This window comes from Dioscorea cayenensis, chromosome 3 (genome assembly GCF_009730915.1).
Source record: "Dioscorea cayenensis subsp. rotundata cultivar TDr96_F1 chromosome 3, TDr96_F1_v2_PseudoChromosome.rev07_lg8_w22 25.fasta, whole genome shotgun sequence".
NCBI lineage: Eukaryota > Viridiplantae > Streptophyta > Magnoliopsida > Dioscoreales > Dioscoreaceae > Dioscorea > Dioscorea cayenensis.
In genome coordinates, this window is record NC_052473.1 from 18,419,147 (window position 1) to 18,431,855 (window position 12,709).

General features: G+C 36.6%; 1 protein-coding gene and 1 long non-coding RNA gene across 2 annotated transcripts; one reads left to right on the forward strand and one right to left on the reverse strand.

The window, feature by feature from the left end:
* Positions 1-7: 7 nt before the first annotated feature.
* On the reverse strand, positions 8-2,060 carry LOC120257442. The gene is made up of 3 exons (XR_005535682.1): positions 1,805-2,060; positions 744-1,004; positions 8-596 (listed from the first exon to the last, which is right to left on the reverse strand). It is a non-coding gene; the product is annotated as an uncharacterized LOC120257442 (long non-coding RNA).
* A 4,954-nt stretch (positions 2,061-7,014) lies between these two features.
* LOC120251311 (nuclear pore complex protein NUP160-like) lies at positions 7,015-12,514 on the forward strand. The gene is made up of 12 exons (XM_039259864.1): positions 7,015-7,252; positions 7,523-7,655; positions 7,757-8,021; positions 8,142-8,202; positions 8,601-8,758; positions 9,058-9,143; positions 9,215-9,331; positions 10,474-10,571; positions 10,959-11,079; positions 11,830-12,012; positions 12,088-12,280; positions 12,393-12,514. The coding sequence occupies exons 1-12, from the start codon at positions 7,062-7,064 to the stop codon at positions 12,512-12,514; spliced, it is 1,728 nt and encodes a 575-aa protein (XP_039115798.1). The 5' UTR covers positions 7,015-7,061.
* The last annotated feature ends 195 nt before the right edge of the window (positions 12,515-12,709 follow it).

Here is a 12,709-nt window from a genome sequence, read left to right on the forward strand (position 1 = left end):
CCCTTTTGACACCCAAGGTGTAGGAAATATACTACTGAATAGCATGCAAATACTATAAACAAGAACTGTAAAACTATAATATACAAAAACAGAGTGATATAACAATTCTAAATAACAGTTAGAAATTTCCAGCCTGGGGTAGGCGTGCGAAAGCACTGCCCTAACGCTGAATTGGCCTCCCTCGTGCAGGATTTTATGGCCTCACTCCAAGCGCAGGATACACTAACCCGGGAAGGAAGAACTCTCGTAGGTTCAGGCAAAGAACCACAGAATGAGAACAAAATATTTGGGTTTTCCATGCACGCAAAAAACACACCCGGTTACAGGCACGCAGAAAGCACACCCGGAAGAAAGAGAATATGAGAGAAGAAGTAAGCAAGCAAGTGTGTTTTGGGTTCATGGTTTAGGCATGAATTTATAGCAAGGAATTCATTAGCAACTCTCTCCACTAGGCAATGTGGGACTAAAGGTTTGAGTGTAAAACATGTGGGACCCACAGGACCCACATCCAACACAAGGTACCAAAGCCAGGGACTTATCATCTTCCGCCTCCCTCGCTGTCTGCAAGTTCAATTTCCGAAGACAGAATACTCTGTCTGCAAAACAGGTATTAGTTATTTACCTACTGCTACCTATAATCAAGTTATTAACCTTGAACAAATTCATTTTTTACAAATTCTAAAGCACAATGTCAAATACATTCTGTAAAACAGAAGTAGTGAATTTAAGTGTAGTGTACTTACTCTTTAGACCAAGGAACAGGTTTGAACACAATGCGAAACATGAGTTTGATGAGCTTGGGGAAGCAGTAATGGAAAATCCATTGGCTTGTACAAAAACAATAGCTCTCTCTCTTCATTTGGAGGAATAATCGGTGCATCCTCGATTATTGGATCGATTTATGGTGCTATGTTTCTCATTTGCTGCTCTCCTGCCCATTGTTGCTGATACACTTGAGGAACTACAACCTCATCTTCTTCCATGATTGGAGGGAGATCAGCATCCTTATAGATTAACAAAAAAAATAACGCTAAACTTGATTAGTAACATTCTATTAATACACTACTCAACATCATAGCCTGGCTATTGAAGAACAATCATCCAAAAACAAGAACATAGATGAGAATGTCCAAAATCCACAACAAAAGATCATGCAAATGGATAGAAAATACTTCAATTAGCCTCAAGTAATTCACCAATTGTGTCCTGTACAAGTTCAATCTATTCAGCAATGCTAACCACACATCACTACATGGAATTGGAATCCCAAAAAAAATGAAGAACAAGAACAAGAAAGAGAGAGAGAGAGAAACTTATCTACTCTATCTATCAGGCGAATTGAACTTTAGAACCAGCCCCTTGAAACTAAAAAGTAGCACCTTTCATACAAACAATTACCCATAAAAAAAATTCTTTGTTTTTTCTTCCACCATTTTTCTCCCCTTCTTTCCCTCCAAAGTCACTCTTTTTTAAGTAGATATATCAAGAGTCTCAAAAAGAAATCTTTGTTTTTTCTTCCACCATTTTTCTCCCCTTCTTTCCCTCCAAAGTCACTCTTTTTTTAGTAGATCTATCAAGAGTCTCAACCTCTTCTACTCACCAAATCAAAAGTTTCAAGACAGTCAAATCTAAATCATGATAAAACATCAAGAACAAATAAAATATCAACAAAGTAAATAAAACTACAAAAGTTACGTTTTTCATTGTTCTTTCTTCTCTCTAATCCATCAAAACTCAAAACTTTAACCAAAAAAATAGCAAATCAAACACTATAAATTCGGCAAACAGACAAATGAATGCTCACCAGCAGCTCCTAATCTTCCTGGTGGAAGAAGAGAGAGAGAGAATTCAGAGAACTCATCCGAAACATCTCCACGTTCTTCCTCTTCATCTTACCGGACAAAAACCCCACCATTCTCTCTAATCAACCTAAAAAATCCAAACTTTAACCCCAAAAACTAAATCCCTCCCTGTTCTCAATTTCCCATGCCGATCAATCACAGTGACGAGAGATAGAGAAACACCAGCGAGTGATCAAGCGAAAAAGGCCTTCCAACCTACTCGGGGAATTCTCCAGAATGATCCAAAGTCTCGCGAAACCGATTCTTTTCTGTCATTTTCCCACGGTCAAAAGGATGACTTGTTGCTAATTTACTCGATTACCCCGCATGTTGCAAAGGTATGTTCAGGGAGTTTGATGATTTCTCGTCATTTTGATGTGGTTTCCAGTTTAGCTTAAGTTGTGACGCCGGCCTAGTGGAAGGAACACCGACCACTTTGCTGACCAGTTTTGGTGATTGGTAAAGTAAACATGCAATATGACTCTCTGTGTGTGTATGTGTGTGTTAATTTCAACTTTTGTGAGTACGTGCGAGTAGCTTTAATAATGTAGTTAAAACAATAACTTTGCTAATATATATATATATATATATTGAATATAAAATAAATTGCAGGAAAAATAAATATTATATATTAAACAAAACTTAAAGTGAAATTTGTGTTCCACCATTAATTAGGAATTTGTAGAAGGATCAAACTGAAAAACAACTTTTGCTCTCTAAGGTCCAAGTAAACACATCTTCTTGAGGAGAAAAGTATTCTGGAAGAGACTGCATAATGGGAAGGGGTCCTGTCACGCCCCGACCCGCGGGCCCACGAGACGCGACAATCGCCGCAGCAATCCCGAGGAGGGATACCCCGCCACTCAACCCTCAGGATGCCGCAAGGCTAATCAACACACCTGGAATTCAACAATATACATATCGCAGATATAGAACAGAAAAAAACAATGTTACACAACGACAGTAACAACAACAACAACAACAACAACAACAACAACAACAATAGGATACAGGAAATATAGAGGTTCACAAAATACACAGGGAAACAACCCTAACAACAGTAGGAAATGGTAATACACAGAAGTTTAAGAGTATTTAAATACTAAACCATGCAACAAGGTTTTCTACACACTAGTGGATCCATAGGTCTTATAACATGTTCCATGACAATAATAACATACATGAACTGAAGAAAATACAACAGATGATAGAATAGTAGTAAATGCCCAGTACGCTGCCACACAGTCACACCTACTACACCGCAATGATGGGAGAAAGAAAGAGGGATGAGTAACTCAAGTTACTCGGTGAGGGAGGGTTAGCACAACCTTAGCGAAAAAAATACACCAACGACAAAAAATAATAATAATGAATCATCAAAAATAAATGCTTTACCAAAGTGATACAAGTTTAGAAACATTATTACATATAATAGAAGCCTTCAAGAGAATTAAAAAAACATAATAATACCAAGAAAACTCTTTTTACCCCAACTAGGGTTTTACAACACAAAAAAATCATAAAGCATGGTTTTAAATACAAGTAAAACAACAAAAATATCATGGGTTTGAAATAAATAAACACAATACCCAACACTCACCCAACATAATATGGTCTAGAAAAACTCTCTAAAACCTTCGCCGTGGCCATGGCTAGGTTCGAGCCGCCAAGGTACTCATGCCCTTGACGTTGACCCATCGAGTTCACGGTTGGTGACTCCGGCTACCCGATGAATATCCGATCGAGGGCTCTACACTCCCACCGAACGGCCCTCGTAGTAATCACCGGTCGACACGCCACCTCAATAGGGCTGGCCGTGAAGACCGCCCTCTGCGATGAGGATATCACCAAAACAATCACCACAATAAAATACAACTCCACTCGGAGTACAATATCCATCCATGATCATAAATCAAGAATACCTCGGCCATTTTGCACGAGGACAAGATAAACACATAAGCAAAGCCCAAACTTTTTAACACAAAATAATTTGCAAGTCCCAACACAAGCAACAACATGGAAATCCTTTTCCTTTCAACAATCCAAAAATTTGCTTCAAGCCTAGGATTTCACCAAATCAAAGATTTCCATAACAAAAACTCAAGTTTCAAACAAAAATAAAGATTTCACAAACTCATGGATACATATATCAATCACAATTTCCACGATAACAAAACAAAAGCCAAAAGAGACATCCAAGATTTGTCTCAACAATAATTATCATTCACCATATTACCAAACAAGTATAAATCAATAAAAACTTACTTAAAAACATGAAATGCATATATATATATATATATATATAGCTATTGGCATTCTTCTAATAAAAGCTATGCTAAATAATTCCACTCACGGGATCGGCAATTTATCTTCCTCTGAAGCTACTCCTCGGCTAAGCCTTTGCCTCGAGCCAAGACTTCTTCTCCTTGCCAAAGCATAACAAAAACACCACAAAAATTAGCAAAAAAACAAAAACAAACAAGAAAAAAACCCTAAGTTTTTCTAACAAACAACCCTAATTCGATCCTAAGATTAGCTCAAAACTAGGTTTTAAAAGGTTACCAATGAATTCCTAGGGGTTTTAGCTTCAATCTAATCTAAAGAAATCAAAGAAACAACTAAAGATTGCCGGTGCTACAGATAGAATTCGAACTTGCTACAGTAGAAAACCGAGCCCCTATACTATGGTTTTCTCCCAATTTACAACTCTAAATCACAAATTTTCTTCTACAACATTCTCACACAAGATCAACAATTCAATGGCTTCAATTTAAACCTATAAACATGCAAATCCATGGAGAAATTCTAGGTTTTGAAAAAAAACTAAAACAAGGAAAATACAAGAATAAATACGGTATAAAACCATAAATCTATGCTTACCAAGCTCAATGGTGAAGGAGGAAGAGATAGGATGCTTGGTTCGCCGGAAAACTTCGCCGGAAAAAAAATAAGAAAATGGGAAGGTTCGGCCAAGACAAGGAAAGAAGAAGAGAAGAAGAAAAGAAGAAGAAGAAATGTTTTAAGGGAAAAATTTTTCGGGTCACTACTGATAGCATGGGATGCTACGATGACAGGGCCTCTATCAAACCGAGCTTCTACGAGGAACAAGTCGCTCTGAGAACCGGGTTTTGCTACAGGGATCAGTCACTGCTCATAGAATGGGCTGAAAAATCTATAGAAATGGGCTATAGTAATCTACAGTAAACACTGGGTATAACAGGTCCACTAAGAAGGCCGCATGAAAGAGTGTCCCTTGAGTTTAGGTAATAAATAGGAATTATCTAATTGTGATTCAGGGCGTAGTGCAATCATTAAATACATTTGGCCACATGTCTTTAGGAGCTCCACCATCTAGCCAGTTATCATACTAGAAGAAGATAGAAGCACCTTTTTTTCACTGATTTCAAGGTACAAACTCTGAAGGAAGACAGAATTGGTGTAATACCGATTGAGAAAAAAATATTTTTTTCTAATTGGGGAGTGGAAAAGCGGCCCTAGAGATCCTCTGTCAAGATAGTTTAGGTGAATAATTTTGGACAAGCACCCTTGCTTGTCCAGTGTAGATCTTCCATGGTTCTGCCACCACTTAGCTAGAAGGGCTTTGTTGGAAGAGCAAAGGTTGAGAATTCCCCACCCACCCATGTTCCGGTCTTTTCCAGAGAAAATCTCTATATATCTTATCTATCTCTTTAACTACCTAACATGATAGTTTTAAGATCGACATCCAATAGGTAGGAATAAAAGATAGAATTGAGTTAAGAAGAGTGACGCGATCTCTAAGCGAAAGATAATTGACTTTCCAAGATGATAACTTGGCTCTAACCATCGAAGTTAGTTTCGTCCAATCTTGACGTCTACGGTGTCTTCCTAAGATTGGAACCCTTAGGTAAGTGAGAGGAAGACAATCCCTAGTGCAATTAAGGATTAAAGCTAAGAAGGCACTAGGTTGGAACCCGAAGTTCATTGAGTACAGACAACTCTTATTGTAATTGATGGCAAGTCTAGAGGATCCTTCGAAAAGGTAAATAATAAGCTTCATAATGAGAAAGTCTTCTTGATCTCTGGTTTGTGAAGGTGATAAGGTCATCATCATATTGAAGATGACAAATGTTTCCCGAAGAACCCATGGGTACACCCAGTAGAATGTTATTCCAAAGAGTGTGGGTGAACATTGCACTTATTAGTGTATTTGCAGCTATTGCAAAAAGGAGAGGTGAGAGTGGGTCTCCTTGGCGCATGCCTCGTTTACATCAGATGAACCCATGAGGTTCCCCATTTAATTAGAACTTGAGCTTTGGAAGAACTAAAGATGTTAAAAATCCAAGAAATCTAACGAGGACTGAATCATCTAACTGAAGGAAATTCCAACATAGGGAATTGAAAGCTTTTGCAAAATCAACTTTAAAGGCATAGCCTAGGAGTTTTTGTTCTTGGAGATGAAAAATTAGCTCTTGGCCAACAATAATGTTATCAGCGATGCATCTTCCTTTAATGAAAATCGATTGGAAATCATCAACGAGGTAGTTTATCACTTTACCCAATTTGTTGGCAAGCAATTTGGAAATAATTTTACAAGCGGTATTTACCAAATTGATAGGCGAAAGTTAGAGATCATTTCATGTGAATTGTTTTTAATGATCAGAGCTATATGGATCCAATTAAGATGTTCTAGATTTACCCTTTTTTTAAAGAGGTCAATTAACAGGGAATCTTTTAATAGGTCCCAGTGTTTTTGGAAGAAGAAGACGGGAAAATCATTTAGATATGGGGCTTTATCCGCATCCCAATCAAACATTGGCTATTTAATTTCTACTAAGAAAAAAAGGATTGGTCTAAATTGAAACTAATTTCAATACAATAGATAACCATACAAAATAAAAAAATAAAGAAATTTGAGGATTTATTTTAAAAAATAAGTCTAGAAAATATGTTTGAACATGAAATGCTTTTTATTTTGTTCAAAGTCTCGATACTTCTAGTTTTTAATAGAATTTATGGTAATGTAGTTGATTGAATAATTGAAATGTCAATAATTATTATTTTTTATATAAATCTTATAATAATTAAAAGCAATGCATTTAAATTAAATAATAATTAGATTGAAATATATCATTTATATAATAAAAATAAAAAAATGTATACAATTATTAATCCTCTTTTGAAAGACCTCTATCTCATTTCCCCCAATAAACCCTCCAAAACCTCCCGCCTCTCTCTGCCATGGCGAACGCCGCCCGATCGCTCGCCGGCGTCGAGGTTCCCATACCCGGAGCTGACAAGATCCGATGGACCGAGCTCTCCATCCCATCATCTACTCCCTCTTCCTCTCCCCAACCCCTCCCCGTAGCCCCCTTTCGTGATGCCGCTGGTTGCCACTCCATCCCTGGGGATCCTCCTGTCTATCTCATCTGGTAACCCTAATATTCCATTCTCTTCCTCATTGCTTGAATTCCTTTTGATTTTCCTATTCGTTCATATAATTGGCGATGAATGTACCAATTTTGGGGGTTTGGGGTTCTTGAATTCGGTAAAAATAACTATTGTTTTCTTTTTCATTTGCTATTCGTTTACATAATGAGAGCAGAATAGGGCAATCTCGTGGGATTGGGGGTTCTTGATTTTGGTAAAAATAGCTATTTTTCTTGTTGGTTGTTTAATTATTTTGGAGTATAACTGCCCAGGAGAATTCATAAGGAGGCGCCAAACGTTCTTGAATTGTTTGAGCTTTGCCCTTGTCAAGAGTTGCCTGAGACCGGGTTGCGTCTTGTGTTCGATAATGCATTGCATCCGTTTTCCTTTTTATGCAAAAACGAGGTTTGCAGTTCGTCAAGTTTAGATTGTTTTGTTTATGAGATAATTCTGTGCACTCTCAAAGTTTTGCCATGATATTTCATCTTGTCAATTTGTTACTGCAGATTCAGGGAGCGTCTGGCAGTCTTTATTTAGTATATGTATTGACAGTTTCAGGGCTTGTTTATCTTATAAACCTGAGAAGCCCCTCCACTTATCATTCTGGTTCTATTTTGAATCAAAACGAGCTCATAGAGCTGAATGTGCAAGCTCAAGTAGAAACAGGGAAAATAAGAGCGGTGGCAGCAACATCAGGGTGTGTAGCCATCGGGCGACAAGATGGATCTATTAGTTGTTATAAACTCGGATCATCAGATCCAAACTCAGCAGGTCCCCTTTTTTATTTATGTTTATTTATTTATTTTTGGTGCTGTGTTTTTGAAAAGCTTTCATATGTTCCTAGGGTATTACCTGTATTTTCTATGGAACCAATCTCATTTTGATGTGCAGGTTTTGTAAATGAGTTGCGGGATGATGGAGGCATAGGCCGATTATGGAATCTCATGTCTAGGTATGCTGTTGTGATGTATCCTACTGCAAAAATATGGAAAAATAGGGGTGCATTGTACAATGATTTTCCCATGCATGCTTGTTTACTCTAGGAATCTGGTTGTTCCTTTTTGTTAAGCCAGAGAAATATTTTCTTTCTCACCTTTTCACCCACTTGTTTTTGATTTATGTATATGGTAAAATATGTTTTATATGTTTTAATGTTCTTCATTCCTTTATTTAAAGTTTTTCATCCTGTTGATTACCTTGTATATGAGTCATTTTAAAGTTTCAAGTCTTTGTATCATTCAATTATGTATTGTTGACAAAGCCATCTCCATGGTAACGTTGTTTTCTTTCTTGTTAGGTGCAGGTTTTGAGTTTTCATTTACTTTGAGGTTTAAAACATTTCTTTTGCAGGGGAAAGGCCGCTGGCTCTGTGCTAGATATGGTACTATCTCAAGTGTGGGGGAGAAAGCTGGTATTTGTTGTGCATTCTGATGGGGCCTTACGGGTTTGGGATCTTGTAAGTCACACCAGGGTTCTCAATCATAACATCAGTTCACATGAACTATCAGGCAATTTTCACAAATCCTCAAATTCCAATTTTTCTGATGATCACAATCCATGTTTTCACTATATTGTAGGCATTTTCCTTTATAGTAATTATTATTTTTAATCTCATTTAGTTTTGTTATTGTTCTGTTTTATCCTAAAAGATCTAGCAGTGATGCTTGCCTTGTTATCTTTTGTTGCTTTGTGTTAACTGTGTGTGTGCAGGAATATGTACCAAAATGTTCTCGCTTATCTATCATTTATTAAGTCCTTGAAAGCGCAATTTCTTAGTCATTCATTCAGCCTTTCTTATGTTAATCAGGATCAACTCCATTAAGGCTCTGGATTGGTGACACAACCTCTGATACTAATAAGTTAACTTTGGCTGTTCTCCATGGTGGCTTTAGGGTATGTGTGCATGTCTTTTCATTTGTACTAATTGTGATTATCTTGCTGGCTTAATGTTTTTGTCCACTTAGGACAATGTGCAAGATGCAGATGTGGAGACAATTGCTGTATATACCCTTACTTTTGGGAGTGGGGACAAGGTTATGTTGTTACCAGAGACCTCACTGCCTAGTATCTCGTTTAAGGAGGTAAAAGTATTGCAGACAAATTTTCATTTATTTTTCATAATATTCTAGCAAGTTTCAGTTCTCTGGATAATGATTTTGCATCTGAGATCAATTTCCTGTCTGATGTATATTGGCTATAATGTCTAAACAGGTCTTGGTATACATTAACTAAAATGTTAGAGTTTTGCAGATTGTTTTATTGTATCTGGAACTTTGGTGTTCTGTTATTTGCTCCACCACTTTTTGTTGTTTTTGTTTAGTATTCAGGTGAAACATTAGTTAGAAGTATTATTTTGTGGATTTCATTTTTATTCCTTTATGATAACTGATTATGGTATCAGATCCTACTTTTGTCAAATTATTAGCAGTGTAATGGATGCTTATTGCTCATTTGATGCCTTAATTTTATCAATGACTTTGTTCTGTGTTTAACTTTTTTGTGTGTGTGCGCGCCCGTCCGCACGCTAAAACTTAGTTGATGAAAGACTTACCCTTATGTGATATCTTCTTTGCTTGATATATTGCCTTGTCTTACTGCATGATTTTGAAATTTTACTATTCAGAATGGACTATTTGTTATTAGTTTTTCTTTTTTATTCAGAAAAGATATACTTCTCTTTGGGTTTCATTTCCAAAATTATTTTATTTGGTTTTACAGTTTTAGAGTTGGTATAGTTTTCTTGGATGAGTTGCTCAACAGTATTGGTGGGTAGCCTTTCTTGTAGAAATCATGTTCTAAATCTGTGTAAACTAAGTATGAGACTGTCATGGAAGTTTTGATGTTCCTCTGTCCAGATGAAAGGTAATTCTTGGTGTGAGCAATACGGTAGTGATAAACATGTGTTTCAGAAAGGAATAATGATGTTTGAGTACATGTGACTTTAAATGATTCCAAATACAAATGTTTTGTCAAGTCATTCACTAGAAAACCTTGACTTCGAATCCTGGTTTTCAGATTGGAAAGGTGATATATCTGCTCTTTGTGTGCAATTGTAAGTTTCTTTTTCTTATTATTCTTGCATCTTTGGCCTGGTTTTCTTTTGTTCTCATTTCTGTGGTGATACATCATTCTTCATGTATTGTGTTTTCATATTATCATAAAGCTATTATATTGGAATAACTAAATAATCTGATGAACAAGGTTCTGTTATAATTTCTATCAGGGAAGACTTATTGATGTGAAGATTGTTTCTAACAAGATCTGGATACTTAAAGAAGATGAATCAAGCCTATACGATTTAATTCAACTTGATTGTCAAATGTAAGTTTAATCTTTCCCCTATTGCATCTTTTGGGCCTTCTAGATGGATCTACAATGCTGATTCTGATGCTTGGGTGCTAACTACCCTCATATGGTGATAATGCTTGATGCCTTTGTTACTTTTCTTCAAGTTTGATTTATGGTCCTCATTATGTTCTCCTGAGCAGCTATATTTTGTATCGTGCCTGATATGGCATTTGATAATACTTATTATAAGTATTTCCTTTATCTTCAATGCATGATATGTTTGTTGTTATGTCTATCAGTTTCATTTTCATGATTCATGTATCCTTCCCAATAAACTATGGCAACCTAAATATGCTTTTTCAGCTGTAACACCTTTTTCTGCCGTTAAACTGAATTTTTCATTGTCGATTTTGGTTCCAGGAAAGACACATGTAGCTATGGGTTGCAAGAAGACTTCATCGCTGACCAGCTATTTCAAAGTTCTGAACATGCTTTGGATGATCTGATATGGAACAATAATTCTATATTTTCCACAATGAAGGTTTCTAAATTGTCTTTCTTGTTTTCTTGAACTGGCTTGTTGTTATCATTATGATGATGGGCATCAATTAGTCTTTGCTAGCATCTATTAGGAATGGTGAGGAAATGGCAATGTTGATTTTAATTCAAGAATTGTGGTTTTGAGGCTATGAAATATTCTTTAGTGGATGTGCATGTGCTTCTTTCGGTGCATACTTAAATTCTTTACGTATATGGTACTTGGATAGATGATGAAGGCAGGTAAGGCTATTTGGTGGTGTGGTGGGGAAATATTGGAGTAAATTGGAAAATGTGATAGTTGAAGCGAAGAGGACCATTTAAGATGGGAATAAGCTGTAGACTGTAGACTGTAAAGGATAAAATTGTGATAGGAAGAGCATAAAAACTCCTGGTAGTAGAAGGGTCGAATCAGGAAATTGATGAGGTTAATGTTTTGCAAACGGATATTTGTGTACCTGTAAATTGTAGAGGGAGTTAAGGCGACGAGGGCTGTTGGTCAATTATGTGAATCATATTTAGTTCCCTCTGTTTGAAAATGCTCATTTCCTTTAATTATTATACCATTTTGGAGAATTAATTAGACTACACCTTTCAAATTTTTCTGTGATGTAATTTCTGTTTTTGAACTTTGTTCTTAAAATATTTTTCTCAATCTGTAATCATAATTATTATCACCCAAGTAACTTGCCCACCTTACTCTCTAGCTTCTCTTTGGTATTTCTGCTTTGAATGTCTTGTTGTCATGTTTCAGCACCAAACTGCTTATTTTGTCTCATCAATTTTTCTGCGGAGATTGCTCCAACCTGGGGTTTATCAAAAGGATGCTTTACGTGCAACAGTAATGGGTCACAAGAAGTATCTCTCAGATCATGAGTTTCAGTCTCTCAGTGTTATTGGGTTAAAGAAGGAAATTTTGACAGCCATTGAACTTGAGGTAAGTTACGTCTTTTTAGAATATGAATGCTGTTTTTGTTTGTCATTGCTTGCTAATTTCATTTTCAATTACCAGGGAGTTGCTGCAAATTCAAATTCCACAATTTATTACTGGAAAAATTTTTGTGCTCACTTTTTTCGCCATTGGTGTCAAAATTGTACTCCTTATGCTTTGCTTGTTGATCCTTCAACTGGGGCAATTGGTCTGATCAGGAAGAGCTCAGTTTCTCTATTTCGATCTTTGGATGGCATTGAGCAACTTATCTATGGTGGCGTTCAAGAACTTCATTTGTACCTATTTTAAGATGGATTTGTTGCATGATGATTTGTGGTTCTTACATCTAAATTCTCAATCATAATTACTTTGTGACTTTCTTTCAGGGACTTCTGACGAACATGATTTGAGAAGCTCTGGGTTGTTCTTCACAGACAGTGATGTTGGGTGTGAAATCCTTTATGTAGGTTTGCTGGAGATTGCATGGGCATTATCAGTCATCAGCTAGAGGTAGAGGCTGCTTCTGCTGTAGTTTTATGAATCTATTGTCGGTCAATCATCTCCTCTGAGTAGGGTTATCTTCCACTTAATGAAGATATGAGAGCGCTGGATCAACTCCACTGCTAACAGTGATCTCTTCATGTCATCAAGTTCGAGATTAATGCTGCATTGGAGAAGAAACAAGCAGCTCACAAAAGCCAGA